This window comes from Manacus candei, unplaced genomic scaffold, assembly GCF_025592945.1.
Source record: "Manacus candei isolate 608988 ecotype Guabito, Panama unplaced genomic scaffold, ASM2559294v1 h1tg000049l, whole genome shotgun sequence".
In the NCBI taxonomy this organism is placed as follows: domain Eukaryota; kingdom Metazoa; phylum Chordata; class Aves; order Passeriformes; family Pipridae; genus Manacus; species Manacus candei.
In genome coordinates, this window is record NW_026138097.1 from 12,295,288 (window position 1) to 12,321,831 (window position 26,544).

At 45.9% G+C, this 26,544-nt stretch overlaps 3 protein-coding genes across 13 annotated transcripts in view; 1 reads left to right on the plus strand and 2 right to left on the minus strand.

The window, feature by feature from the left end:
• Positions 1-5,035, plus strand: part of GMPR (guanosine monophosphate reductase) — a 51,466-nt gene extending 46,431 nt beyond the window's left edge. For 3 of the 4 annotated variants that reach the window (XR_007906570.1, XR_007906571.1, XM_051799235.1), the window contains one exon: positions 130-278. Coding sequence is in view for 1 of the 4 variants with exons in the window: in XM_051799233.1 (XP_051655193.1) it covers positions 130-310 (181 nt within the window). In the remaining 3 variants the exon portion in view is untranslated. Of the gene's footprint in view, positions 1-129 lie in introns of all 4 variants that reach the window. The other variant, XM_051799233.1, reaches the window with a different exon arrangement.
• The window catches only part of ATXN1 (ataxin 1), a 476,222-nt gene that overhangs the window by 243,983 nt on the left and 205,695 nt on the right, over positions 1-26,544 (minus strand). For 5 of the 8 annotated variants that reach the window (XM_051799176.1, XM_051799174.1, XM_051799175.1 and 2 more), the window contains 2 exons: positions 21,187-23,227; positions 8,748-13,769 (listed from right to left, as the gene is read on the minus strand). The exons of 2 other annotated variants lie outside the window; for them this stretch is intronic. In XM_051799176.1, the coding sequence (XP_051655136.1) occupies positions 13,239-13,769; positions 21,187-23,067 (2,412 nt within the window). In that variant the 5' untranslated portion in view covers positions 23,068-23,227 and the 3' untranslated portion in view covers positions 8,748-13,238. Of the gene's footprint in view, positions 1-8,747; positions 13,770-21,186; positions 23,275-26,544 lie in introns of those variants that run through there. One more of the 8 variants, XM_051799178.1, reaches the window with a different exon arrangement.
• LOC127476333 (uncharacterized) overlaps positions 1-26,544 on the minus strand; it is a 414,088-nt gene that overhangs the window by 199,864 nt on the left and 187,680 nt on the right. The gene's annotated exons all lie outside the window — the stretch shown is intronic.

Below are 26,544 nucleotides of genomic sequence, written 5' to 3' on the forward strand. Positions count from 1 at the left end.
ACAAGCAGTAAAGCTGGGGGCACGTTTGTAAACTGTAGCTTGCAGAGTATTAATCCCCACATTGCTCCAGTAAACACAGTGTTGTGTTTTGCATCCAGATATAAATGCAGTAACCGATCTCTTCTCCAGGGCTTCGGAGGGCAGAACTGTGGAGGTACCATACAGAGGGGATGTGGAAAACACCATCCTGGACATCCTCGGGGGGCTGCGCTCCACCTGCACCTACGTGGGAGCTGCCAAACTCAAGGAACTGAGCAGGAGAACAACGTTTATCCGGGTCACCCAGCAGCACAGCCAGGTCTTCTCTTAGCCTAGGACTACGGGGCTGGAGAGAGGGGTGAGGGAAAGGAGCAGGAAGGGCTGCTGTTTTCCTTTGCTTTCTCCTCCATGTTGTGTTAGTGGCAAACTTTCCTCTCTCTCAGAATGACAGTGTCATAGCCATTGGAGAGGCTATGGCTGGGATTTGGAAGGGGAAGGGCATGCTATTAACACAGTGCCATTGGTTTAAAATGCAATAGCCTCATCTTTTATTGTTGTGCCTATCTTATTTTTTAATCAACGTTTCTTTACCTGTTTTTTTTCCCCTCTGATAAATAGCTGATGAAACCTCAATTAACAAGGAATTGGCTTGTACAAACGTGGCTGTTAATGCTCGCAGACATTCACACATTCCCTTTTTTAAGACTGACCTGTCAGCTACCACCACTTATGGCAGTGCACCCTCGAAAAACTGTAGGCTGAGAGAGAAAAAGATGCAAGTAATTGCATGGAGAAATAAAAAAATCACATTCTGTTAATCTTTGTTCTGCCCAAAGAGTGGGTGTTAGTGGCACAGCTGCCAGCCTGCAGAGTGTCAGAGGTGGATGAGGCCTGGCTACTGGTGGCTTCTTAATGTGATGGTAAAAATGCCAGATCTCTTTTCCTTCTCAGTTCACAGGGCTAGCATTGCTATTCTTACTTAAATCTCCCTATTCAATGGACTTGCCTCTTCAGAGAAGCTGGCACTGAATGTAGCAAACCCGTGCTGGCCCCCTGTCCCAATCTATGGAGATCATTCAGGAGAACACTTTTCAGAGCTTGCCTGCTTTTTCGTGAGTGCAGTTACTGAATTACCTGGGTTTCTGCTTTTACCTGCTCTCTGTGGACAGATTTTTAAGACATTAAAACTTGGCAACTGTAACCCACCAGGGGGGGTTTTCTTGCAGCCCTCCCTGTTTCCTTGCCTGTTCACATCCATTTAGCAAAGATGTACAAATGCTGTGCTGTGCATTGCCTGTGGCCAGGTGAAAGAGGCCAGAGAGATCAAATTGACTCTTGGTCATTTGGTACCACTCCTTTGCAGTCCTTGACACCATGGAAAGCAAAAGAGCTTTTGGCAGAACAGCTTGATTGATTGCAGGACACTGGCAGGCTGAAATGGAGTTAAAGCATTTGCTCCAAAGGCAGTAATGAATGTTTAAGACTCTGGGTAACACTTCAGTAAAGTGTAATAGCCTGCTCATTAATTGATAAATCACAATGAAGTTTCTTTGGAAATACATGTTGCATCCACATGAATACTACAGTATCTCGTTATGGTAAGTGATGTAAAAGTGAGCACCAATGAATTCATAATGCTTGACCACTTACCTTAAACTGCTGCTGAGATCATAATGTGGCTGATGTTACTTCAGTACTTCAGAGTCTTACTTTCCCCTCCTGTAGACATCTGTGGAAAGTGGCAGGCTTCTTTTGAAAAGCAAAAAAGTGATCTGTAGAAAAAGGAATAGCAAAGAGAAACTCTAGAATTAAACTCATACACTGGACTGCTCAAAAAGCCATGCACAAGGATTGGTACAATTGACCATGTCAAGGAGCAAATCTAGGCCACAAGCCGATCCCTGGTGATTTTGAACTGTGTTCTGCACATTAGAAAAAGCACAGAATATCTTCTAAATTGCCTGGTATTTTAAATGTCTTCCATTTAACATGTAGGACATCTTAGTTGTGGGATGACCCCTTCCTCTGCTTTGGAGGTGAATAAGGGCCTTGATGTGAGCACAGGTTATGCTTGTGCTGGCTTTAAGGACTGTTTGTCCTGCTCACGTATCATAAAGAAATGTGAATGCAGAAGAGAAGCAGGCCTTATGAATACAGGCCCTGATCTCTCTTCCCTCCAGCCTGGAAGCATCATGTTAAGAAGATGCCAGGCCTCTTTACCATAAACGCCGCCAGGAGCCACATACTGCTCTTACCTGCACTAAGCCCAGAGTACAGGCAGTATGACCTCTCTGCATCAGTACGGCTGTAAGACATCACTCTTCCTTTATTGGTGTGATGTAAAGGGTAGAGGGTACAAAAGACAGCAGACACCTCCTTCAGGAGTGGGGTTAGACCATCACGGTGCAGGCCTGACCACAGGTGGGTCTCCACACTTGTGCCTTCATATGTGGGAAGTGCAGCATTCTGCTGGTCTCATGCCCACTCTCACTAGCGCTTTTCTACTTTTTTTAGCTACATTTCTAAGTGGATTTAAGAAATACATATGCATATAAATATATATATATATATTTGTAAACATTTTTTTAAAAGATCATATGCACGCCAAACTGAGCAGGTTCATGACATGTCTTCAGAACAGTTTCTTTTCCAAAGGGCAGGTGATGGGGGCAAGGGGAGGCTGCCTCTCCGTGGGGTGTGGTAGATGTGGAGCCCCTGCCCTGGGGCCACTCTTACACCTGCTTTCCTTCCCTTCCAGCACATACCTCTGATCAGTGACTAATAGGAAAGGAGAGGGATAGGCTAATTTTATGTTGTCCTCCAAATTCTTCAGGCAGTGAACAACATTGATGCCACGAATAGTGACTGATAAAAGTTTTCTGAATAGCAGCTCTTACCATCCTTTTGATAAGCAGCACATTTTCTTTCATTTTCTTCTCTCTCCACAGTGAGCAGGAGAGAGAAATGGGCTGCAGAATGGCTGAGCTGGTGGCATGTCTGCATCTTGCCCAATTGTATGAGTTTTGTTCAGGGATAGCCCTCGACTATGTCAGTGCTCACCATTGACTCTGTACATGTCCAGCTCTCAGGCTGGAAAATGGGGGAAAAAAAAAAAAGTGTCCTCCTTTAACACTCAGTTTTGTGCTGCAGTAGTTGCCCTTCATTTAGACCTGGGTCCTGTACCCTGCTCAAGCCCACTGCCACTCCCACAAGGAACTGAGGCAGAGGGATCTGAGAGCACACTATGCCTGGCAGGATGGTCCGAGCCAAGACCACGATCACTGACAACTGCCCTGTGCCATTTGTGGATCTACCTCACCTGCCCATCTAACCGGGTTCTTTGTTACTTGGTGTGGGAAATGAAATTTGTAAGCGCTTAATAATGCTTAATGTTGAGTGATTCTGCATAACCAGGTCCTCTCTAACCCTACCACCCCAAACCCATCCTGTCTAGAGGAATGCTGTGAGTGTGATAGCCTGTGCTGTAGGCCAGGGTCATACCTGCTTCCCCCAGTCAGGCAATGGTTGAGCACCCAAGAGCAGTGTTGAGGTATGGCCCACTGGCTCCACAGGGATTTAGTTTAACACACCAAAGACCTACAAGCAGGGATGCTGAAAAGGGCAACATTACATCATTAAAGCAATGCCTGCTGAGTATGTCCATCTCTGGCATCTTGAAATATAAAGAGACCTATAACACCTCTGCTGCTCCCAGTCCTACTCTGGAGCTGCCTTGCTGCAGCATCTTTCGGAGGGTGGGCTCCTGCAAACACAACCTGGCTAACCACAACTGTCCTTGGGGAGGAAGGGCTTGGGAGGAAGGGCTTGGCACAGCAGCAGCCTTGCTCACACCTGAGTGACTGTGTAATGGCTGTGAGAAGTGCACATGTAGCCCTCCTTGTAGGTGTGGGGCCAGCTGTTAGAGAAGTGGGCCTTGAGCCAGCATCCTGACAGGTGCAAAACAAGCCACACAGGTCTCCATTCTGTGAAAGAAACACATGCCCATCTGCTCATTGGAACAGCCAGCCCCCATCGACCATGAGACAGGGGCTTTGATTGTGGCTTAGTGCAGCTTTCTTCTCCCTTAGGGCATGGGGTGCCTCTGCATTTGGGGGAGCTTTTCTCATACAAAATGTGCCTGTATCTTTCTTTCAGCTAGTCAGTAGTGGGGCTAGAAAGAATGGGGATAAGGAAGAAACAGCAGCTATTAGCCAAGCCCCACTGTGTCAGGACAGGGGCTGGCGGTTCTCAGTCAAGGACACAATAAGAGTTTGAAACCTTTTCTGAACGAAGCACTCCTACTTTATATCTATTGAACTCCACTCGCTTGACAGACTTGCTGCTACAGCTTGCTGCCACAGCTTGCTGCCAGTGTATGTACAGTGTCTATCCATCACCTAGGGGATGGTGCTGTTTAGTTGCTAATACCAGTTTTATACCAGAAATTCTTTGTTGAAGGCAGGAGTGCTTTTGCAACCAGTGCCAGGTTTGGTCTTGTGATGAAGAGAGGGAAGGGGGCAAAAAGTAAAAAAAAAGCCAAGGCCCCAGAACAGCAGTTTGCCTTACACAGCAGCCAGATCCAGCAGGTGGGAGAGGGTTGGCCCTTCCCTGTGGAATGGGAGTTGATGGGGACAGAGGGGCCAAAGCATGTCTCTGCTAGATGCTGGCACAGCTCCATACCCCTAAACAGACCATGGACCACCCCCCTGCAGCCTTGGCTTCACTTGTGGTCACCCAGATGTTTAAGCGAGCCCTCCCCAGCATTTCTTTGACACAATGTTTACTGGTTGAAGTTTTCATACATAAATAAGTAAATCAGAGTCCAAAAGTCCTTGGCGTTGCCTGCGATAACTGTGAAATGCTTCTCTATAATCTCCCAAAAAGAGCTGATGAGCATTCAGTGTTCCCCTGCCCTGCTTGGTTCTGCTGGGATGGCAGGGAGAGCACTGCCTCCCACCCCTCTGCTGCGACACCCGCGTGCACTGCGCAATCATTCAAACCGTTCAGAAGTTGTAAATGGAAAGTTTTTGTTATGCAATAAAGAGCTTCACTCTAATGGTCTGCAGAGGGTTTTATGGCCATGGATGGTTGGGTACCTGCATGTTTTGGCTTTGTCGTGAATAAACACTCTCAGATGCATTGCCAGGGCACAGGGTGAGGGAGGGAAATTAAATTGGGCAAATTATGTCCCTAGGAAAGCTCTCTCCCATTTAGTCATAACTCATAAAGACAAAACACACGTTTGCAATTGGCACTGTTATTTTATTAGTACGAGTATACTGAAACAATAAACTTGTACTGGTATACAGACAATTTCTTTAAAACAATTTTGTTCAAATTTTGAATCAAACATTGTTTTATTATAATAATGAAATAATTTCTACCTAGAAAACCTGCAAGCACCATCAAAGAAAGGGACCATAAAATTCAATAAACAGACGCGAGTGTATCCTACAAATAGACACACCACCATTAGAAAATAGAATATGAATTCTTCCATTTTTTTTAATATTTGTTTTAAAAAAGCTAGTGCAAGTACAATATTTTACACTGGAATTACAGAGAGTATGCACGCATATGGAAAAAAGTTCTCCTGTCACGATAAAAGCTCTTATCTATGTCTGTATGCACTTAAAATCTTCTCCTCTTTTCAATAAGGTGCAAAACGTTATTCCCTCCCTATTTCTCCTTTGTACTGGCCATGTCAGCTCAATTTCTCCCCAACACAAAGCTGCAATATCCCTTTTACTGGGCCTACGTTAGGAACTACACTGGAAGTGTGATTTGCAACAACCCTCGTTAGTAATACCAGACAATTTAAAAAAAAAAAAAAATTGCTTCAAAAACTACTGCTGTAGAATGGCTGGACCTGACTCCGGCACGGCCAAGTGCCACCACCAGCTGCTGCCGGGAGCGGTGACATAGCTAGTACAAAATGATTTTCAGTAGCTCACCCGAACTGAAAAAGGTTGGGAAATTCCCCCTCCCCCACTTTTGTAACACTGTGAAAAGAACAGTGTTCAACAAGTTAATATATTTAAAAAAAAAAAAAAGGAGCAAATACATACATTAGTGAGTTTCAACATTAGCTGACTGTCGTGAAGAATTGTATCTATGCCTTAACAGATTAGTAATTTCGCGAAGCATCCAGCCCAGTGGCCAGGCTGAAGACACAGACTGAGCCACTCACAGCTGCCCCTGGCCCGTTTTTCCCTCAGCTGCCCAGATCCAAACCCGATGGACTGGGACAAGAATTCTGCAAAGCGTGTTCAAAGGAGAGTACCTGGGTCCTGGATTTTTAAAGCAAACACCAGGGTGGAATCCCCTCACCACCAGGTGGGAAGGGGCAGAAGCAGTGCTGCCCAAAGAAGCTGGTGGTCCCAACCCAGCTCCACCCTGGCCGAGGATCTGGGCCCTGAAGTTTCTGCCCATCAGCAATCCCACAGTACATCAACGACAGCTTCAACGAGTGACTTGCACTCGCTGCAAACAACACTTCCAATGCATACCTACTGCATGGTCAAGGGAAAGGGCACAGGAGCTTTAATTGCTCAAAATAGAAACTAACAGAAAATTAACAACCTTGGATGAAGCCTCCATAAAATCCTCAGTGGAAGACTTGAGTCCTTTCATCTAACAACAAGAAAAAAAACTACAGAAACCTTAGAGACTGTTATTGTATAAATACTACCTGTTGGCTGAATGCACTTCACCGTAACACAGCTGGGGCTGGTTTCTGAGCACCCAGTAGTCACTTGTACAGGGCGAGCATTTCTGCCCCATGTGCCTGCAGGAGCTGAAGCTTGGGTTACCTCCAGGGAGGGGGACGAGAGCAGCCTGAAACTTTGCCCGCTCTGCCCTGCCACCGGCTCCCAGATACCCAGCTCATTCTTTGGACAGGAAAAGGACCCCCTTCTCAGAAACTGCTTTAGGATCCTTTCCTTTTGGCTTCTGAAAAACATCAGTCTTGCCATCAGTCAAGACCATCACTGGAAACATGCTCTGTGTGACCAACTGCTCCCGGTGGCTCTGCCAGCAGTGGTGGGGGAGAGGGGCAGTGACAGGGGCTGGAAGGCCAGGTCGCCTTGGGTACCACTCTGCTGCTAGCGCTGGGCTAGGATCCCTTGTTACAAGCACTTCTCGTTCAGGGTTATACTCTTTGGATTTCATCTGGAACAGGAAGTGCTGAAAAAAACATGGAACAGCATCCCCAGAAAGAGGAAAAAAACGGGACCAAAAGGCTCCAGGTGGAAACTACACAGGTCGTGCTCAGCTAGCAACAGCTCTCCACCCAAGGGCTGGCCTGGCCATGCCTGCTACAGGCACAGCCAAGGCCTCCCTCAAAACCAGCCTTGACCTCTGGGCTGCCAAGGGCTCCCTTGGCACAGGTGGAAGAGACTTAAAGCCAAAATACAACTGGAGAGTGAGACTCTAGTTTTGCACAGTAGCCACCCTTTGAAGTGCCTGGTAGCTGCACTCAAGAATTGCTGCTCCAAGGTGTATTTTCAGCACAGGAATAAACAGTGTGAAGCATTGACTCCATTCCCCAGAAATGGGACCCATGTAATACGAACAGAAAATTAAACACAGTTGTTCTTTAAGAGCCTTTGAAGTAATAATTCTTCCTGGCCAGAGCCAATACAAATCAGATCATCTAGACATGACATTTGCTATATACAAAAAACATGTAACTTTCAACCTTTCTCTGCTTTTGTATTTAAAAACTTTTTTTTTTTACAAACAAGGTATGAAACTCACTGTTCAAACAGAGCCATCTCTTTTTCAAACACTGAATGAATCATTCCAACATTCATTTTTCTTTTGTGCAATTTTTTAAAACATTACCTGTACTCCTCAATGTGAGTGCTTCAAAAAAAGTTTCTATTTTTAATAAGCTTCTCAAATTAGGTTTACATCAAAAAATATTCCCACAAGGTATAGTGCTACAAGAAAAGATCCTATCAGTAAAGGTAACACATCTGAAGCGAGGTCGTCTATGTAAAAGAAATTGAACTCTGGAGTAGAGGTGTGCAACGTGTTTGGAATTTCCCTATGGACACAAAGCAAGGCTGTCCTCAGGACAGGGAATCAAGTGAACATGTAGGCATACACATAAAAAAAATGCACACATACTCTATTTGTGTGCAGAGAAAACACTTCTGCCTGGGGTTTGTGTGCATGTATGCATATCTGCATCAATAAATTCTCATTTTGCTATGTATTACAGGATTTGGGGGAGTGGGAGGGTTGGACAAACCAGAGGAAAGGAAATTACTGCCTCCACTCCGGTGGTGCATTCCCCTTGCTTTTCACATCAGCACTGGCCAGAGCCCCTAGTGGACTCTGCTGCTACCTGTGATGATGGGGAGGGAAGAAATGGAAACTGTTTGTACAAGTGCATGCCCCATTTTGCCATTTGTCGAGTTTCTGGGACAGCAGAAGTGTTTCAACAGGCCAAATCCTCTCCACCTGCCCGCAGCTTCTGCCCTGGTGAACCCTGAGATTTTTCCAGCTGCCTGATTAAGGTCAGGATCTGGCCCTGACTGACCCACGCTTCAATTTCACAAAGATTTATACATCTGCTTTACAGCAAGTCCTGAGCAGCCTTTGCTGGCCAGCCCAGACCTCCCACGAGCACAGGTGTAAGTGTTTGCAGAACTGGGTCCCAGGTCACGCAGAGCATTGCACCAAGAGCCCCCTTCTTTGAAATAACACTATTAGTGTTTAAAAATATTGACGATACAGGGGTTTTTTTCCTTTTTTTTTTAGCAGTTGCAAGAATTAAGAGAATTTCAGCATTTCCTTTTTACTACTGGCAACACACTGTAAAGTGATATAAATCTCTGCAGAGAGTGTATTTTCACGATAACCAACAGCTACAGTTCATGCTGAGCCTGCTGCTTTTGTATTGCAATCTAAGTGAGATCTACAAAGTTTAAACCATGAGATGAAGGAAATCCAAACTTGTCTGTAACATTGTACATCCCTACTCCGGAGCAGTAAAAGTGCTGCTTCTGGTCACATCAGTGTACCACACATACGCCAGCCCCATCCCTGAGTAAAAGGTGTGAAAAGTTTCTAAATGTTCCTTGATTGAAGGGAAACAAGAGTAGTGATGTCACTTCCCCATGCCGAGAAAATGACAGGAACGACAGGTTGAACGAAGCGACAGTGGGACGAAGGAATTAAAGGAATGAAAAAAGGAACATGTGTCCCTCCCCTCCTCCCAACATCTGTGTCTTCGAGGGAAAGCAAGCCTGAGGGCAACATACAAAATGGTAAAACAGGTCAACAGCGACTCCAATTCGGGTCTTGACCAGAGGACTCGAGGTAAGTGACATCAAACTCAAATTCCCCACAATGTGGCCTAGACAAACTGAAACAATGCCTAAGTTAAACGCTATAAGGAACAGTCACTTTATATATATAGATATATAGATAGATTAGATAGATAGATAAGACAGATAGATAATTTTTTTAGAAATCCCTATAAAGAGGTTCTTGTTTTATTTTTCTTTGCCCTGACTAATTTCTTGGTGATTGTATGCGTTTTGTTGTAAACTAAACAGGCCTGCTACAAAAAGATAGAAAAAAACAGACAAAAAGAAAACTACTGTTAGTTACTATTGCAAAGCGGCTGCCACGCAGAAGCAGAGGCTGAGCTTCCTCCTTCGGCTTCCCCTCAGCATTCCTTTGCTTGCCGGTGGTATTTTCCAGTTGCCCCAAGGATCGATGGCACTTCCTGGGCCTGGGGACTTGTTGCAAAGGATGCTCAGTGCCGGAGGGAGAGGCAAAGCCCTGCCTTGGAAAGAACTTGGGCCCCAGGAGGACTTTTCTCTCCCTGATGGGAGCCAGCTCTTGTCTGCGTGTTGTCCAGGCAGAGGGCGGCACTCGGCCATATGGTTTAGTGCTACTCTCTGCCTGGATGTCATGTAGACATGAATATATCTTTTTTTTTTTACTTTTTTTTTCTTCCTGGATCTTTTTAAACATCAAACACAGAAAGGGTTCGTGTTTCTTGGGGCAAGGGATCTTTTACCCTTAGTATGTTTAGGGGTCTTTCTGAGGGGGGAGGACAGGGAGTTATTAATAGGGGGGAAAAAAAGATAGAAAAAGAATTCAAAAGAGAAAAAAACCAGGGGAAATCAGAAGTTGGTATGAGATCTAGCTAACACCACATGGGTGAGTCTAAGTTGGCACGTAAAGTATTGCACATCCTAAAAAGCCAAAGCATAGAAAGGGACAATTGTTTGGAAAGAACCAGTTATTTCAGAATTCCTCAGTCTGAAATACAAGCACAGAACTAATACATTCCTATTGCTCCAAATGTATTTATTTTTTTTTTTAGTGTTAGTTGAATAGATCCAGTCAGTTTAATAGCCCCTGCTTCCTTATTAAACACAAATGTGTATGGTTTTCTTGAGATTTCTTTTTTTTCCAAGTACACGTGAAGTACAGAAATAGTGGTACAACTGTGAACTAAAATCTGTAATTCTTTTTCTTCCTTTACCACCAAAGCTTAAAAATAAAACAGGAAACAAAACGAAACAATAAATTGCAAGTGCCCTGAGCAGAGTATATGGAAGATTAAGCAACTTCTCTGAGCAGAAATATTAACAAATAAGCACTAACTAAGCTGTGTGATTGTGAGAAGAAACCCACTCAGCTATTTGGTAGCCCGCTGAGAGGTTAATAAAATTCAAGGAAATCCAAAAAACGTTTCAAGCTATTTTAAAAGTATTTCAACTTTTTGGTGCACCCCAGAATATGGTATAAAAACAATTAGGTCTGGTGTGAGCTAAATTTCAAGTAACAAGTAACAAGAGTCAAAGCTGGGGTATGGGGTTAACATTTCTTCTCTTAAAGAAAAGCACTGTATTTTAGGGGAGAGGGAAAACAAGATTTTAAATAATTTTTTTTTTCAGTTTAGGTTACTGCACTTTTATTTCCTTTTCTCCCTATGAGTACAGCTTCTTCAAAACTACCTGAAGGATGCGAACTCGCCAACCAAAAACGACGACACAAATGCTTGCTCACGGAGGGCCCAAGCGCAATCCCAGTGAAATCAATGGGATCTTTCTAGAGGCAGCAACGGGCTTTAGCGCTCAGCCCCAATGTACTTCATACTTGCACCTCCCCGAGGCTCGTGCAGGAGGTTGGGTGCACAGCACCTCAAAGGATCCGGCCCTACCTGGGGAAAGAAAAGACTGAACAGCATGAATCCCCCCCCTCCTACTTGGTTTGTACCAAACTCTTGAAATGTCGCCTTTCCAATGGAAAATGATGCAATTAAAATAACAAATAATAATAAAATAACAATAGGTTTGTTTTCAAAACAAACAAACACCTTGCTTACTTATAGAAATGTTTTTTGTGGAAAACTCTCTCAGCAAGTCTGAAGAAAAATTCTCAGAGGTGTCCCGGTAGGACCTGGTTCTGTGTGGCAGATACGGTAGAAAGATCAAAAATGAACTCTGAAAGGAACATAACCCTATGAAATGGCCTAAAGCGTAGGCAGGTTAGTGAGTAATTGCTACATTTGTTTATGCTCTTTCAGACCCCCCCCTCCCCACAACATTATTAGGTAAAAACTGCAGGAATACCACACAAATGATAAACTCAAGATGTGCAAATTGCAAGATTCTTTAAAGTCCATCTTTTTCAAAAACACTGGACAATGATTTTTTTTCCTCTTTCCTTTTTCCTTTCTCTTATTTTTTTTTTATTATGTCAGCTCGCATATGCCTTTAACTCTTTCTCAAGCATTAAAGTTTAAAAAGTGCCTCCTATTAAGTAGTCCTTTGTGGACAATGACTGTCACATACTAATTCAATAATTCACATTCATCCCTTTGAAACCACATTAAAACTTTCAGCATCTTGCCTGTGAGAAAACTTTACATAGTTGCATGTAGTTACAGTGTTGAAGAGATTTGTTTGTTTGTTGTTGTTGCTTTCCGAGCAGATTAAAGTGATATACAGTACATACTGAGTGTTAGACCAGGATGCTCAGCAATAAAGTGTGAACAGCATTTTAAGTGCTTAAAGACATTCTAGGTTCATCTTCAACAGCGGATTCCTGTGTCACACCGCAATTTGAAAAAAGTGGCACCAGTTGTCCATAACCATGAACTAAAACCAGTACTAGAGTTAAAGACAAAGATTTGCAACCTAACTGCAAACAATGGATGCCTGTGATCTCAAAGGGGCAGTATGCGTCTACCTTGTGGAAGCAAATGTCAATGGCGTAACCCGGTCGATTTGTCTAACACTGCACAGAAACAGAAGTGAGCCTGAGCCAGGCACATCCACAGAGCCAGAGGCCTCCTCGTGCACACCCACACACACACCCACGACACACGCACGCACCCACCCACCACCCCCACCGCCATGAAGGAAAAACTTGCAGGGCGACCGGTGCAAGAGTCCGTACAGCCTCCCCGTCTGCTGACTCTGGGCAATGGAACTGCACTAGCAAGCAGAAAGGAAATGTGGTGTGGCAGTTGCTTTAGGAATAAAAATCAGTGCAGTCAGACCCCATGGGGGGAAAAATATATATATACATATACACACACACAAATATATATATATATATATATATAGTAGAGCCTTGAGTAAGAGTTGGCTTATTGTTGAAAACATCAGAGACTGTCCGATCCTTTTCAGTAACACCCATGGGTTGTGTTCACCACCTGGGGTGAGGAAATCTCTTCACCAACTCTCCATAGAGCGGCTGTCCCGCCTCGAGGTTAGCATGCACCCACACACACACACATACACGCACGCACGCGTGCACCCCACGTGTGACATACACCTCTGCTACAGTTCCCTTCTCCTCACCTCCCACCCCCCCCCCAAAAAAGACTAGAACAGGAACCAAAACAACAAAACAAACAAACAAAAAAAAAAACAAACACAAAAAAACAGCGACAAAAAGAAAACAAAATCACAGCTGGACCCTGTCCTACACGAGGTGTTAGAAAACAGGAGCCATGACAACACATTCATTTCCACTAAGGGTGTGTGAAGCAGATACTGCCCCTTCCGTAGCTTTCGATAAACCTAGTCACTGACAAACACTTGTGGAAAAACATATGCACCAGTCTCCTGCATAATACCAGCTGCAACTATAACAACAAGGTTATAACATAAACCTAAAATAAGATGATAACATGTAAATACTGGGTTATTTAGTCTACAGTACAGTAATCTGGATAAAAATGACAAGGGATAGCCTAATTTCCTTTCCCCAAACAACTTTTACTTTCCTACGTTGGATCGACCTTCAATGCAAATCTTAACCTCCTGAGGAATAAAAGAAGGCTTGGGAAGAGTCAAAGGTGGTTCCTCTTCTGATTTCTCTAGTTTTCGTGTTTCGGGGGCTGACCACCTCCTCTTCCTCGTTGCCGGGGGCTTGCTGGGTTCTGTTTTGGTGAGCAAAGGTGCTGCAGGCAATCCTATTTTGTCCGGAAACTTCAGTTCACCATTCTCAGCTAACATCTGTGCGCTTCCCTGATTAATCCCGTTTTCCTGCTCCGCATACCTGTGTCTACTTCCAGCTAGACTGTCATTCTTTGAATGCTTCAGCAAGATACTAGCTGAGTCCATGGGCTGGCCCTTTTTAATAGAGCCATTCTTCAGGTTCTTGAGCGTGAGCGATATGCAGACGTCCCCCACCGAGAGTTTGGAGCATGGCAAATCAAAGAGCTGGCTGGTTCTCTCAGGGCAGCAGGATGACCAGCCTTGTCCAAATACAAAAAAAGGGTATTCTACCAAGACTTCCACGCTGACCTGCAGAAAAAGAGGGGACAACACAGGGAGATAGAGGGAGAAAGAGGGGAAAGCGTGAGATCAACCCATGTGCCCTCACACATGTGCATAGCAGGCAGCGCTTGCCACAGGGGAGAGGGATAAAGCTGGAATTGCAAAGGTGCTGCTCAGTTTCTCCAAAATCAGTACATTGGCCACCAGACTTCAGGCCTTGTCACACGAGTGTTAATGGTTTCTCTGAGCTCAGCGTTTCTTAACACAAGACCTCAGTGGGAATCAAGCTTTACATTTATCCAGACACTCAGAGGTGTAAGAGGCAAAACAGCTTTGGTGTCTGGCAAACTGTTCCCCACCTAGAGGTGTGGTACCTAGAGCCTGTAATCCAAATCTAAAGATCCTTTCCAACCAGAGGATGGCTCAAGGGAAGCTCTTACTTCTGACACATGATTTCCTAAATGATCACAGGAGTTTCATCCTCACCTCTGCCCGAGAAAGCATACACTTACCAGTGTGAAATAGCTGAAGACACGCTGAGTTCCAGGGGAAGGCTGTGAGTATGGACAGAGTTGTAGCCATAAGAGCAGCCAGCATGAACCTGCCTTCCCTGAGCAGCCCTGTTACCAGTCCAGTTTCTTCCCTTCTCATATCTGGTCTTCTACTCTGCAGCTGAGTTCACCTCCTGCACTCCCTCAGGGAGAGGATCATCTCTCCTCCTCCTCCAGTTCCCGCACTGTGTCTCCTTTTCTGCACTGTGTCCCCTTTTCCCCACTTTAAAAAACACATCCAGTTAGGAATCCTATCTAACCATCTTACAAGGAGCTGCCATAGCCAAAACAGACCAACAACAGGTGCCCACTCCTCCCTGACCTTGCAAGTGCTGGGCCTTGAGGTCCCAATGTGATGAAACACCTAAATACTGACTTATCTTTGCATATGGCAGCAGTCCAGCACTCACGTGTGTGTGGTGTTACATCTATAGGCTCAAACACTTCATGTGGGCTCATGTGATTCACAACCCACAGGGCTGAACCCGCACCCTCAGCACACCACAAAGAGGGCAGGAAATTCTGACTACTTCTTTAAAATTTGGCACATTTTTAACTGCTGTGTAACACCAATGAAGTCTGCAACTGTAAGAGGGTGGCTTATGCTGACAACAGATATCCCCTGCTCTGCTCCCAAGGGCCTCATGTCCTCTGGAGCTCTTCTCAGGCATGGGGGCAGGATGCCACTTGGATTCTATAACCCTTATTTGGTAGGGGTGAAAGGGCAGAAAAACACCTGAATACATGTGCTCACCCCATTTCTGAGCCATTCAGGAGGCGTGTAGTATACCAGTTGCCTGGAGACCCTTCCCTCTCCAGGATCGTGGACTCACTTGAAAGGAACATCACACAAGGCTTGCGAAATCACCTCTCACCTTTGGAAACGAGTAATGCTGTCATACCCAGCATGGCTTTGTATCGTTAAAAATACTTTTCAACATTAAGGAATAGAAGCAGCCGGAGATGCACACTGCACTGCAGTGTCCCAACACATCTGTTCATAATATTAAGTGTGAACCTTGGGATGAAGTTGCATGGCCTGTCTCACAGAAGAGGTTGGACTCTGACAGTACATCATCCAGTAGCCCTGCCACTTCCCTGCTAGTGCTGCTACCCTCGGAGGTGCCCTCCAAGCAGGGCCCGAGGTAGGCCCCCTCACAGCCCACCAGCTCCACAGCCCTTTTGGGCAGGAAATCTTGATCAGGGGTGTCCTACAGCTCAGAGACAGAGGCTGCAGAACCAGGAAATAAATGATTCCCATTGGATGTTTATGGTGCCTTTGACTGGTTAAGCCCATGCCATGCATGCACCAGTAGCCAACTGCAGTTTATGAGATGGTTGATTCTGTTGGAAAAAAACCTTATCAAGTCTATAAATATATGCTATGTACTTCTGCAACTAGGTCAACAAACAACAGTGCATCTATTATCCTACCACTCCACCTGCCCAAAATAGTAAGCCAATGTAGAAGGAATTTCAAAAGGAGCAGTTTAGAGGTCTAAGATACCCCACACTGCATCAAATTTAGGCATATTAAACCTCTTCTGACCAGACCTGTTTGACAACAACCAGCTATGCATGTGGCAACAGTGAAAAGGGACCTGACTATAGGCCTGGTTTAAACTTTGAATTATGGAGAAAGTGGGAGAGGTAACCCTGAAAACCGCATCTCTTCATGATGCTGGACAGAAACACTCAAGCACCAGGATTTGCAGAAATATTTGGCCAGAGTTTGGGATCCTATTTCATATATATATGCATCTCAGTCTGGCTGGTGTCTAACTTGGAGAAGTAGTGAGTATCCAGCATCTCACGTGGACTTAAATGGAAACTTCTGTCTGCACAAGAGCTGTAGGTTTTTCTCCAGGCATGGATTATCTGGTGGACGCAGCTTTCTCCTTTATATTGCTATTTATCTCCTCTTTCTTTCTTCCTTCCCTCCTACCTGCTGCATTGTTTTTTCTTTCTTTTCTTACTTTCCCGTCCTTGTTAAAAGCTCTTTGTATCTGTGGGAATCATACATGCTTGTGTGCATCACCCTCACCAACACACAAGTTCCTCTTGATGTTCCTCATCAACACCCAAGTTCCTCTTGATGTGAACACACTTCCACCGCACCGCGACATCATGCTTTGGGATTTTTTTAATGTAACATCCCAAACACTTGCCTGAACTGTCAATCACTGAACAAACTGGTGGTGATCATGAATAACACAATAAAAATAAAAATGAAATGCCAGAATCTCCATGATCTGGTCACGGTGTGCATGTACCATGACTGATTTGAAATGGGCTCCCTCATGGATTATCAAGTCCTGTTTTATCTGGTTGCTTCTGGATTCAGCTAATGAGGGATCTGAGGTAATCATTCTCTACAAGCTATAGTAGTCAAGGACCTTTTAAGTGTGACATTTCAGTAAAAACACCCCCACATAATTTTTTTCTGACCACTCCATTAAAACACAAAAAAATAATTTTAAAAGCTTCCTCCCCCAATATCTTGTCATGGTTATTGTAGGAGAGAAAGAAATTTGGAAGTTGTTTACCCACTACTAAGATGATAAAGCAAGAAACCAACATGTTGGTCTTTCTTGAAGTACACTGAGACTCTACTGCAAGCTACATTTATATTTCTAGTTTTTAACACTGATTAGTGAAAACACCCAAAACTCTTCTACAGCAGCCACTGAATATCTGAAACTTTCTATAACCTTTTATAATTTTATTTTTCAGCCAAACTCAGTAGGCAAGGCAGGCAATTCAGACAGCTAGGAGGTGTAAGATCTAATGCCCAGAAAATACCCTTCTCATCATTTAGAAACACCAACAACTTTAGTCTTGGGCCTCACTGATGCAATCAAAATAACAAGCACTAAAGCAAAAAGTGCCTAATGAAAGTGTTTCATGTGAACTGTATTTTAATAAATGTAAACATACATTTTCCAATTAAGTGTTTTTCTCCATAATATTATTAAAATGTGATGAAACTAGGAGTGGCAGGCTGGAAACAAAGAGAAGGAAGTGGTTCTGGAAACAATGTGCAATTAAGCAGCAGAGCTCTCTGCTGAAGGCTTTGCTGCGGGTGCTGAAAGACTCCTCGGGCCCAAAAAACAACTGGGCAGTTCCATGGAATAGAAGCTCGCCTTCTCATAGAGAGAAGTCTCTGCCGTGCCATGCTCCCACACGGCCCCCCCTATTCAGAAACTGTGGGACTGCTAATGTTCCCCCCCATCCCCCAAAAAACTTCCACTGCCTTCACAAGAGTGGATTTCCTGTGAGAGATCTATGGGGCTGTGGGCAGCACCTCGTGCCACAGGAACCACTCGCCATGACACCTGGTCTGACTGAGCATCCCCCCAGAGCTGCACCTAGCCCTGCTTCAGTACGCTGTTACTGTAACAAAGGCAGTCAGGGCTTCAGTGTTGGGGGCTACTGCCCTCCACAGTCACGCAATCCCATCATTTCTCAAGAGAAGCCACCTCTTGTCCAGAAGGCCACGGGCTGTCAACTTTATCACATGAGCTTTATCATCTGCTGCACTCCCAGAATTCAGTAACATGCATCTGAAGACAGACCACAGCTATGCCGTCACTTGGAGACACAAGGACTTACTGTCCCATGACCAGGGGACACAGAGATCACATGATGAGAAGGCTGGGAAAGATGTCCATCTGCAGCAGAGAACTGAGTCAACATCTCTCTTTCTGTGCTGTTACAGTGCCAAAGATAATGAAAAAAAGAGCTCAAAGAAAAAGTAATTGGTTTGTGGGCATGCGGGGATGTAAGGGGATAACTAAACTATGACAATCTAAAAAAATATACACTAAAGTAAACCAGACTAGTTAGAGCTACTAACTACATGCTCTAATAGGAGTTTTTGATCTCTAGAGGTTATGATTCTGTTTTTTTTTAAAAAAGGAAAATTAAAAACTGCATGTTCATATTTTCTTTTTAAACTATATTTTAGGAATGATTAGGAACTGAAATGCAGCATTTCAGAGAACTTATTTTTCTTTGCCTGTGTGTTTTGACCTTAATATCAATGGGGATGAATTACCAGTTTCTGCTTGCTCCTGGTAGCCAAAGAAAGGACAGGTAATAATGATGAAAGTCTTATTATAATAATAATATGTGGAATTGCAAAGAGATGTAGATCCACTTGTCTTCTCTTTTAGGCAGCTAAAATGCAGAGGAGTAACAGCTGAACTTTAGGTTCTGGCCAGCTGATACTTACTTGACTTCTTCCTAATCCAGACCCGGGATGCTGTGAAATGGAAACCTAGCATCCCTCTAGGGCCAGTTAGTTCAGTTATTAAGGCCTTTAGGTGGGTTAATTTTCCTCTAGGTTTTCATACCCAGCAAAGGGTTGGATTTACCAGGTGATTGGAGGACTGGGAAAGGAGGGAGAATGCCCTCTTTCTGCCTCAGTGCCATGCTGGGCAGGGGCAGCTGCGGGCTTGCACTGATACCATACAACAGCAGCTGCATGGTGCCTCCCTGTTTACATTACAGTTGTATATGCTCAGCTGAAAATAACCTCCTACCTCTGTCCTTCAATTGGTGAAAAAATTAGCTAATGTTTGCTCAGAGTCTGAAAATACGGATTCATCAATATTATAATGACTTCCCAGAGATCCCTGGGAGGAGTAAGTGAGCCAAAGCTAATGATAACAACACTATTTTTGTATGGCACTTACTCTTTACAACTTACATTCCCTTGATAATACCACTTGAAAAGCTCTCTTCTTCCAAAAGCATGTATGCAACTGAAACTTAATTGTAATAAAATACTTTGTGAAGCTACACTACACACGCAGATATATCTCCCTAGCACTCTGGAGTCAAGACATATATTCAGTGCAGCAGCACCACAGTGCCACTGCTCAGAGCAGCGTGACTAAATACTGTTCTTTCAGTGAGCAGACTAAGCCTTCTTCACTCAAGGCAATTTTCTACAAGTAATGACTGCTGCACACCTGCAAATAAGTCTGAATGCTTTCACAGAGCCACAACAGGCTGAGGGTGAGGTCACAGAGACTTCAAGCACATAGAAACACTCTCTCCCTCTCTCCACCTCTCTCAACCCAGGCAAGGGAAAACGAGCAGAGCCATCCCTGCTATGCAGGGACACAGCTGATCTGGGAAGAGACCCAAGTCCTGGAATCAGCAGGAAACCTAAATTAAACCCCCGTTTCTAATCATATCTCTACGTGACTCGCCCTCCATTCTGGAAGCATCCCCAGTGGGAAATACAGCTGGGGAGTATTTTGGCTGCATTGATGTCAGCCTGCTCCTGATAGGCTTCTCTGTAAGGTGACACTTTGCTGGGTGAGACCTGTGTGCTAGGCCCTGGATTTGTACAGCCTCAGACTCGCTTGCTTTCTGCCAGAGGATGGCACTCCACCCCCTGCAAAGGCGCAGCTCTTCCTGGTGCCCAGGACTACGGCACATCGCCTGCATTGACAGATCTGTGTATGACACATGACATAAATGCTACCTGCTAATTTGTACCTCTTCTGCTGGTGCAGAGACCCATGGCCTGGCTGCAGGGAGAGAAATGTTAGCAAGATGAAAATTGTAGAAGAGAGACTGCTTCTTTTGAAATCTCATTATTCAAGGCACCGGACAAATTCTAGTAACTGGTCCTGATCCAAGGACAGTTCCTCAAATCCTAGAGCCTGAGAAGAGCCAAAATACAGTCAAGCAGTGAGGAAAAAAAATCGAGTGTCTTTATACTGAAGCACCAGAGGCCCAACTTCTATCAGCTATGCAGATGCAAGGACATGAACAAACCCATACAGGGAATCTGTATGTTTGACATAAGAAAGAGGACCTGCCATATGTAGTAATTTACCATGTCTATGAAACTGGGGAAGGACAGGAAGGACAGACTGCTGCGACTGTAAGAAATCTTCTGTGTGATCTGCTCTGTGGTACCATTGCTGTTTGGTTTTCTTCTCCAAACTGTCAGCCTGACGTGTGTTACTATATGTTCTTGTCCAGTTCCTCTCTCCCCATCTCTTGTTCTGGTTCTCCCATGCTGAGGGTGCAGCATCAGTGGTGCAGATGCTGCAGTTCCCAGCACTCCGACCAACCAAAAACACTTGCAACAGTATTATTTGAACAGAGTACGTCTAGGAAGCAAAATGCTACACACAGTATATCTGAACTTTCCAGTGTCTAAATTGCTTAGAAAAAAGACAGCATTGGGATAATGCCTTAAGATCAATATGTACTCATTCTTAACCTCTGGAAAGTTACAAGTTTTCTTCCTGCATTGGAAACCGAGATATAAAGGTCAGAAGCACAGCGTACCCAAACACATAGATGGTTTTTCTTTCCAAATTTCCCTTGATCACAGAACTTATGTGAGCCACGCAGTGTTAAAACCACCTGCAACCAAAGCCTCAGTAATGCTCTGCAGTGCATTTCAGTAACTTATGTATGAGAGCCATTCCCAGGCATCTCCAAGTTTTCAAGCCATGGAAATTCACTGCCTTGTGGCCTACCTATCACTCTAGGGTAGGTTTTGAGGTGAATCTAACCTGGACAGTAAAAATCACCTACCAAAATGAAAAATGTAACCTCTTATACTGCTTATACCATTTTGTATTTAATCAAAACCCATGATAATCAAGTAAGTCTTCCTGTGAGTTCTCCAGCTATAAAAAAAAGACCTATTTTATATCCAAAAGACTACATTTATCATCAGTGTGACTCCGATGGCTCTCCCAGCATGGTGAGTGGGATGATTTTTGGTTCACAGTTTGTCTCAGGGATGGATGAAGAACCAACCCTGAGTGGATCCAAAGCAAATGAGATGTGTTGTTGCCCAGGGGGCCACAGCATGCACCCCAGTCCAATGCCCCCACCCCACCGTGTGCTGCCATTACCTGTGCTCGATGCTCCCCAACTGCAAACTGTATCACGGCAATGCCTGGGTTATGGCTCTCTTCAATCCTCTCCACAGTGCTGGAGTCTATTTTCAGGTCGTTGCTAATTTCCGCACTCTGTATGAAGTCTTCTGTTTTCAAGTCCTCTACTTTCTTCAGCTCCCCGTTGGCCAGCTGAATGATCGACCCCTTCATGAAGTAAGGGGGCAGCGTGGGAGGTGCGGCAGCAGGGGAGGCGATGGACTGCACCACAGGCAGGTGGATCTGCGCCTGCACCATGGTGGCCTGGTAGGCAGGCTGGGTGGTGAGGGGCTCTGCGCTGAAGTTCTCGCTCTTGGGGACGGCGGTGGTGACGAACGTGTGAGGCACTGCTGCAAACTGAGGAGACGACGTGACGATCGCGGGCGTGACTCCTGACGGCTCGACGTCCGCACTACCAACCGGTATCAGCAGGGACTGGGTGCCAGGGATCACCAGGTGCTGCGGCAGGCTGCTGGGGTACCCAATGGCTTGCTGCTGACCGCTCAGGTAGCCAATCACCGGCGGCTGGGTCCCGGCGTAGAAAGCCGTCGCTGGCAGCCCAACAGGGAGTTGCTCAGAGGCGCTGTGGGTGGTCTGAATGACGGTGTGAGGGGACAGTGTGGCCACTGCCTTCACCCCCTCGTGGCCCAGAGCCTGCTGTGGAGACAAGGCATAGGACCGGTGGGTTGGCTTTCCTAAGTGCAAGCTTCCCTTGTCATTGAGGGTTGAAGGAGAGGTCTCACGGTTGGTGGTCTGCTGCACCTCCATGTCTGCCGTGGGCGTGCTGCTGTTGGGGACCACCATGACAGAGGCTCGGACACCTGAGGAATCCCGTGCACCGTACTCAGCGGGGTTCGAGTGGACCACCACGTGCCTGGTCTCGTAATGATGGGGAGCTGGTTTATTGCCTGCTTTGACTAGACCCAGGTCGGCAGAAGGCGAAATGCCATACCTCCGGCTCTTCTCTATCTCGCCGTTCAGTACCTCCTTGGCCTGCATTGCCTGCAGCCGGCTGCTCTCGGGTTTCTTGGGGGTATCCCTGGTGACAAAGTGGCCCCCCGAGTCTGTGTACTGCACCACCACTTGAGAGGAAGGGCCGAGGGTGAGGGTGTGCGGGATCACTGTCTGATGTGGGTGCAGGGGGACTGGGATGGTTGGAGGAGAGACATTTCTGACAGTGCTCTGGGAAGAGCTGGAAATGTGGACATACTGGTTCTGCTGGGTGGGTGGAGGAGACCCAGCAGCAATCAGTCCAGGTGTCCTGACCAGGTGCGGCTCAACTTTGTGCCCCTGCTGGCTTAAGCCGCTCATGCTGGCCAGCAAAGTGGAATAAGCCTCCAGCTGGGACCGCTGGGATGGAGTGGTTGCAACGGCTGTGGCTGCTGCCACGGCGCCAGTCGCAGAATTGGCTGTTGGGGAAATCAGCTGTGAGGGGATGAATCCGGTATACGATCCACTGTACTGGGGCCCGACGAATTGGAAGGTATGTTGCAGGTGTGTGTACTGCACGGGGGAAACAGGGGTCCCTGACTGGGAGAGGGCGGGCGAGTACACTGTGGGAAGAGTGGTGGAGACTGGAACGGACCTGGGCGCACTCGGCGGGGAATAGTCCAGCCCTGCAGACAGTGACTTGTGCAAACCCTGCGGCAAGCCTGCCTCCACTGATGACGTCCCCCCGGGCCGGTGCCGGCTCCCCAGGCTGCCCTGGCCACTGGGTGTTGTGGGGAGCCATGCTAGGTTATCTGCACGGTGGTTTTCGTTTGGCAGGACCGGCTTCACCTCTGAAGGCAGGCTGGTGGCAGGGATTTCTCGCTTCTTAGGTGGCAGGCATTCATTGCTCCGCTCTTGGTTGGATTTCATCTTTCGCCGTCCCCCCTCCACTGTGCTTGCTTCACTGTCTGTCTGGCTCTGATTTCAGTCTGATAAATGGAAAGTCACATTTGATTTCTGCAAGGGATCCAGTGACTTCATGAGGAATCATCTCCCTGTGAGCACGATCCTCCGACAGCTCCTCTGGATTCTGCAATGAGAGGGTGGGCAAGGAAGGGGGGAGTCACATTGTCAGCACTGAGAAAAGAAAACAAATGAGCAGACACTCTGAAAGAGCAAACGAGGAAAAAAACCTCTGGTAAAAAAGAATCAAATGGTCAGGCATTGCCACGCAGCAGCAAAAATTCTGGGCATGTCTGCTAATGCATCAAGAAAATGTTTAAAACTTTAGGCAGATCAGAAACTCCCTGGCCATAACTGCCACATTCAGCAGCAGTCATTTATTTCCCAAGGCCCTTTCTCCTTCCTCTGGGAAAACCCTCCATGTGTCTGTGGTGCCTGGTTTGTTCTTCCAGACTCTCCTTCCCCTGCAATGAGCACAATGCCTTCACTCTACCGTGTCCTAAAAAACACAGGAGTGAGGCAGGGAGCCCTGAGGAACAGCCACACACAAAATATTTACGTTAGCAACAAGTAGCTATTAGTGGTGCAGAGGGAAGGTGGCGGGTCACTTCTAAACACTTGAATGCCAGAGTCACCCACAGGGTGACTTCACATCACACCCCGTAGGGCTGTGGAGGCAGCAGCTGCCTCCCTGCCCCCCTGCCACACCACAGCTCATTACAGGCACACGTGCCCTTCATCCACCAGTCTGGCAATGAACCTCAGCCCTGCGATCTATTTACAGCAGCAGCACAGAGCCAGATATGGCTCTGAGCCAGGTTTTTGATGTGTGGGGCTTTTTTTTGACCCAGCGCTTTGAACTCCCTCTGCTACTGACACTGCACATCCAGGTATCCAGGCAGGACTCTGTGTTGGGAGATGCTTCCTGCCACCTACAGGTTGGCCAGAGCCAGGTGTTGGCATCATCTCCATCTCTGGCAGGATCCAATCCATACTTTTTCGTAGTGACTGCTGGACCAGAGAGTCTATGGGTACCACACTCACGGCCACGGCCACAGCTCCAAACGCTGAGCAAACTCAGCCCTGGGGCTGCCTCAAAAGCATATTTGGGTTTCCAGATCCAAACCAGAAGCCCCCACCACTGTAAAAGCTCACAGTTTTATATTCGGCTGATTTTGCTATTGGAGCAAAACAGTTGCTTTCTCTGCTCTGCATCCCCTAATTCACCCAAACGCAACAAAGTCTTCCTAACTCTTCCACTATCTGCTAAAGAACATACCATATCTAAAACACATCATGCTTTGAAAAAAGGCAAAAGGAGCTGTCAGTGTCCCCCTGTCTTCTGAAACCTACCTTGCCTTGTCCCACAACAAACGTCATGGAGACTGAAACTTCTCCCCAGCCCCTGTCCAGCCACCACCTGTCATCTGCATTTCTGGCTGTTTTGAAAGTTATGCAAGAATGAGTGCTGAGAAACCTCGCATGACCGGCAGCTTAACAAGAAAAGCATGCATTACACGTAGGAAAAATGGAGAAAGAATTAAGAGCGGATGTGAAAGAAGATGGAAGTAGGATACAGCCCACTTTAAAGGGAATGCTGAGAAGCAGTAATGATACTTATCTTATGGCAAGTAATATTCCTTTGGGAGATTTCTTTCCCTGCTGCCTCGCTTCTAATGAACAATAAGGCTAATGTTTATATGTGTATGAAGTACTTTGAAGACACACTAGACTAAGATTAAACCTATCTTTAAGAGCACTCTTTACATTTATGGTCCTCCAAGCTGCTGTAAGCCTGCAGGAAAAGTCCAAACGTTCTAATGGTTTGATACAATCAGTCTTAAGTTAATTATCCCACTCTTTAAATATTGATAAACAGTAATGAAACACCAATAGCCAGAGCCAGGGGAGGGGAGTAAAGCACTGTTTCAGGGTGGATTCCCTGGCTTTGAGGCAATAGGGAGGATGAAAGGACTTGGGGCAGCTTCAGATGAGCAAAGGCCAGTGATGCCTTCCTTGAGCATGGCAGCCTGGCGGCAGCGGTGCCCACTGAGCGATGGCTGGGCACCGCTGTCCTGACCTGCCCCATCTGTCAGCACTGCCACCTCAGCACCGCGACCGCGGCCAGATGAGGGCAGCCAGGAGACAGGGTCCCTGCTAGATCAGCATGGGTCTTCCCCCTCCTCCTAGCAGTTGCTCAGCGTGTCTTGGCAACAGCTAAAATTATTATATTACACATGACTTACGGATTTTTCTTTTTAAGTTTGACTAAAAATAAAATCACCGAGCTCACATTTGCGCAGTCATCCTTGGTTAACTTTAGCTCACTGTAGCCTTCTGCCCTGGGCAGTCAGCTTTGGTAGGTAAGTCAGCAGATCCTGACCAGGGCAGCTGCTCAGGATGCTGCCCTTAACATGGGGTGCTTGTCCTGCTCCCCTTGCCACTGGGAGCTCGTGCTGGGCTTGGACCATCATCCAGTCTCTCCTGGATATGGACATGAGCTGCATACCCAGCATTTAAATACACTCCCATGGGGAAAAGCTGGGAGCAGAGGGCTGGCTTCTCTGCCTGCAACAGAGGAAGGAGCTTGTACATGGAACCAAATAGGGCCAGTCTCTTTTACTGTGATGGATAAACCAAGCTCTCCAAAGCTAGTGGTTCCAAAAGTCCGAGGCATCCGGGTTCAGCTTCTCTGCATCAAAAGTACTACAATGAAGCTCAATGAAATGTGGCAAAGTTTCATTCTGCAGGAGCTGAAGCAAAGGTTTTGTTCTGCTAAATAGCATTGAACACTGAATTTTGGGTGGCCTCTAATGTCAAAACTAGCATCCTTCAAAAATACCAAATACTAAATCTTTTGGGTCTTTTTTTTTTTTTCAGCATAAGTCTTTCATATGACTGACTTCATCATCACCGGTAACAAAAGGGCTGCCCAAAACCTCCTGGAGAACACAGGAGGAATAAACAAATTTAACAGAGACAAAGGATGAGACAGCCATAGAGCAGTGAATACTGCCCCACTTTTCCAAGCCCAAGCACTTCACAGTGAGACTTTGAACTCCTAACAGACACAGGACTGGATTTGCAAAAAATGCAAATGTGCAGCATAAAACAGCCTACTTCTTCTTCAAGACTTAAAAGTAAAATGATAACTTTTCAGCATAATTCAAGTTCCAGCAACAGTAAAGATAAGACAGGACTGATTTTGCTAGGGAAGCATGAAAGGGAGACAACCCAAACAAGAGTGTCTCAAAGGCAAGAGGTACAAAACCTGGTAAAACAATTTTTTGCTGGCTGTCCTAGAAAGACAAACGCCTGCCTTCTGTGGTGTGCCGCAGGGTTTGTTATTTGTATGCTCTTTTTTTTGGATTCAAGTCATTTTTCCAACTCTGGAGATATCCCTTCTCTTTAACTTCAGAGCTGTCAATCACGATTTGCAAGATA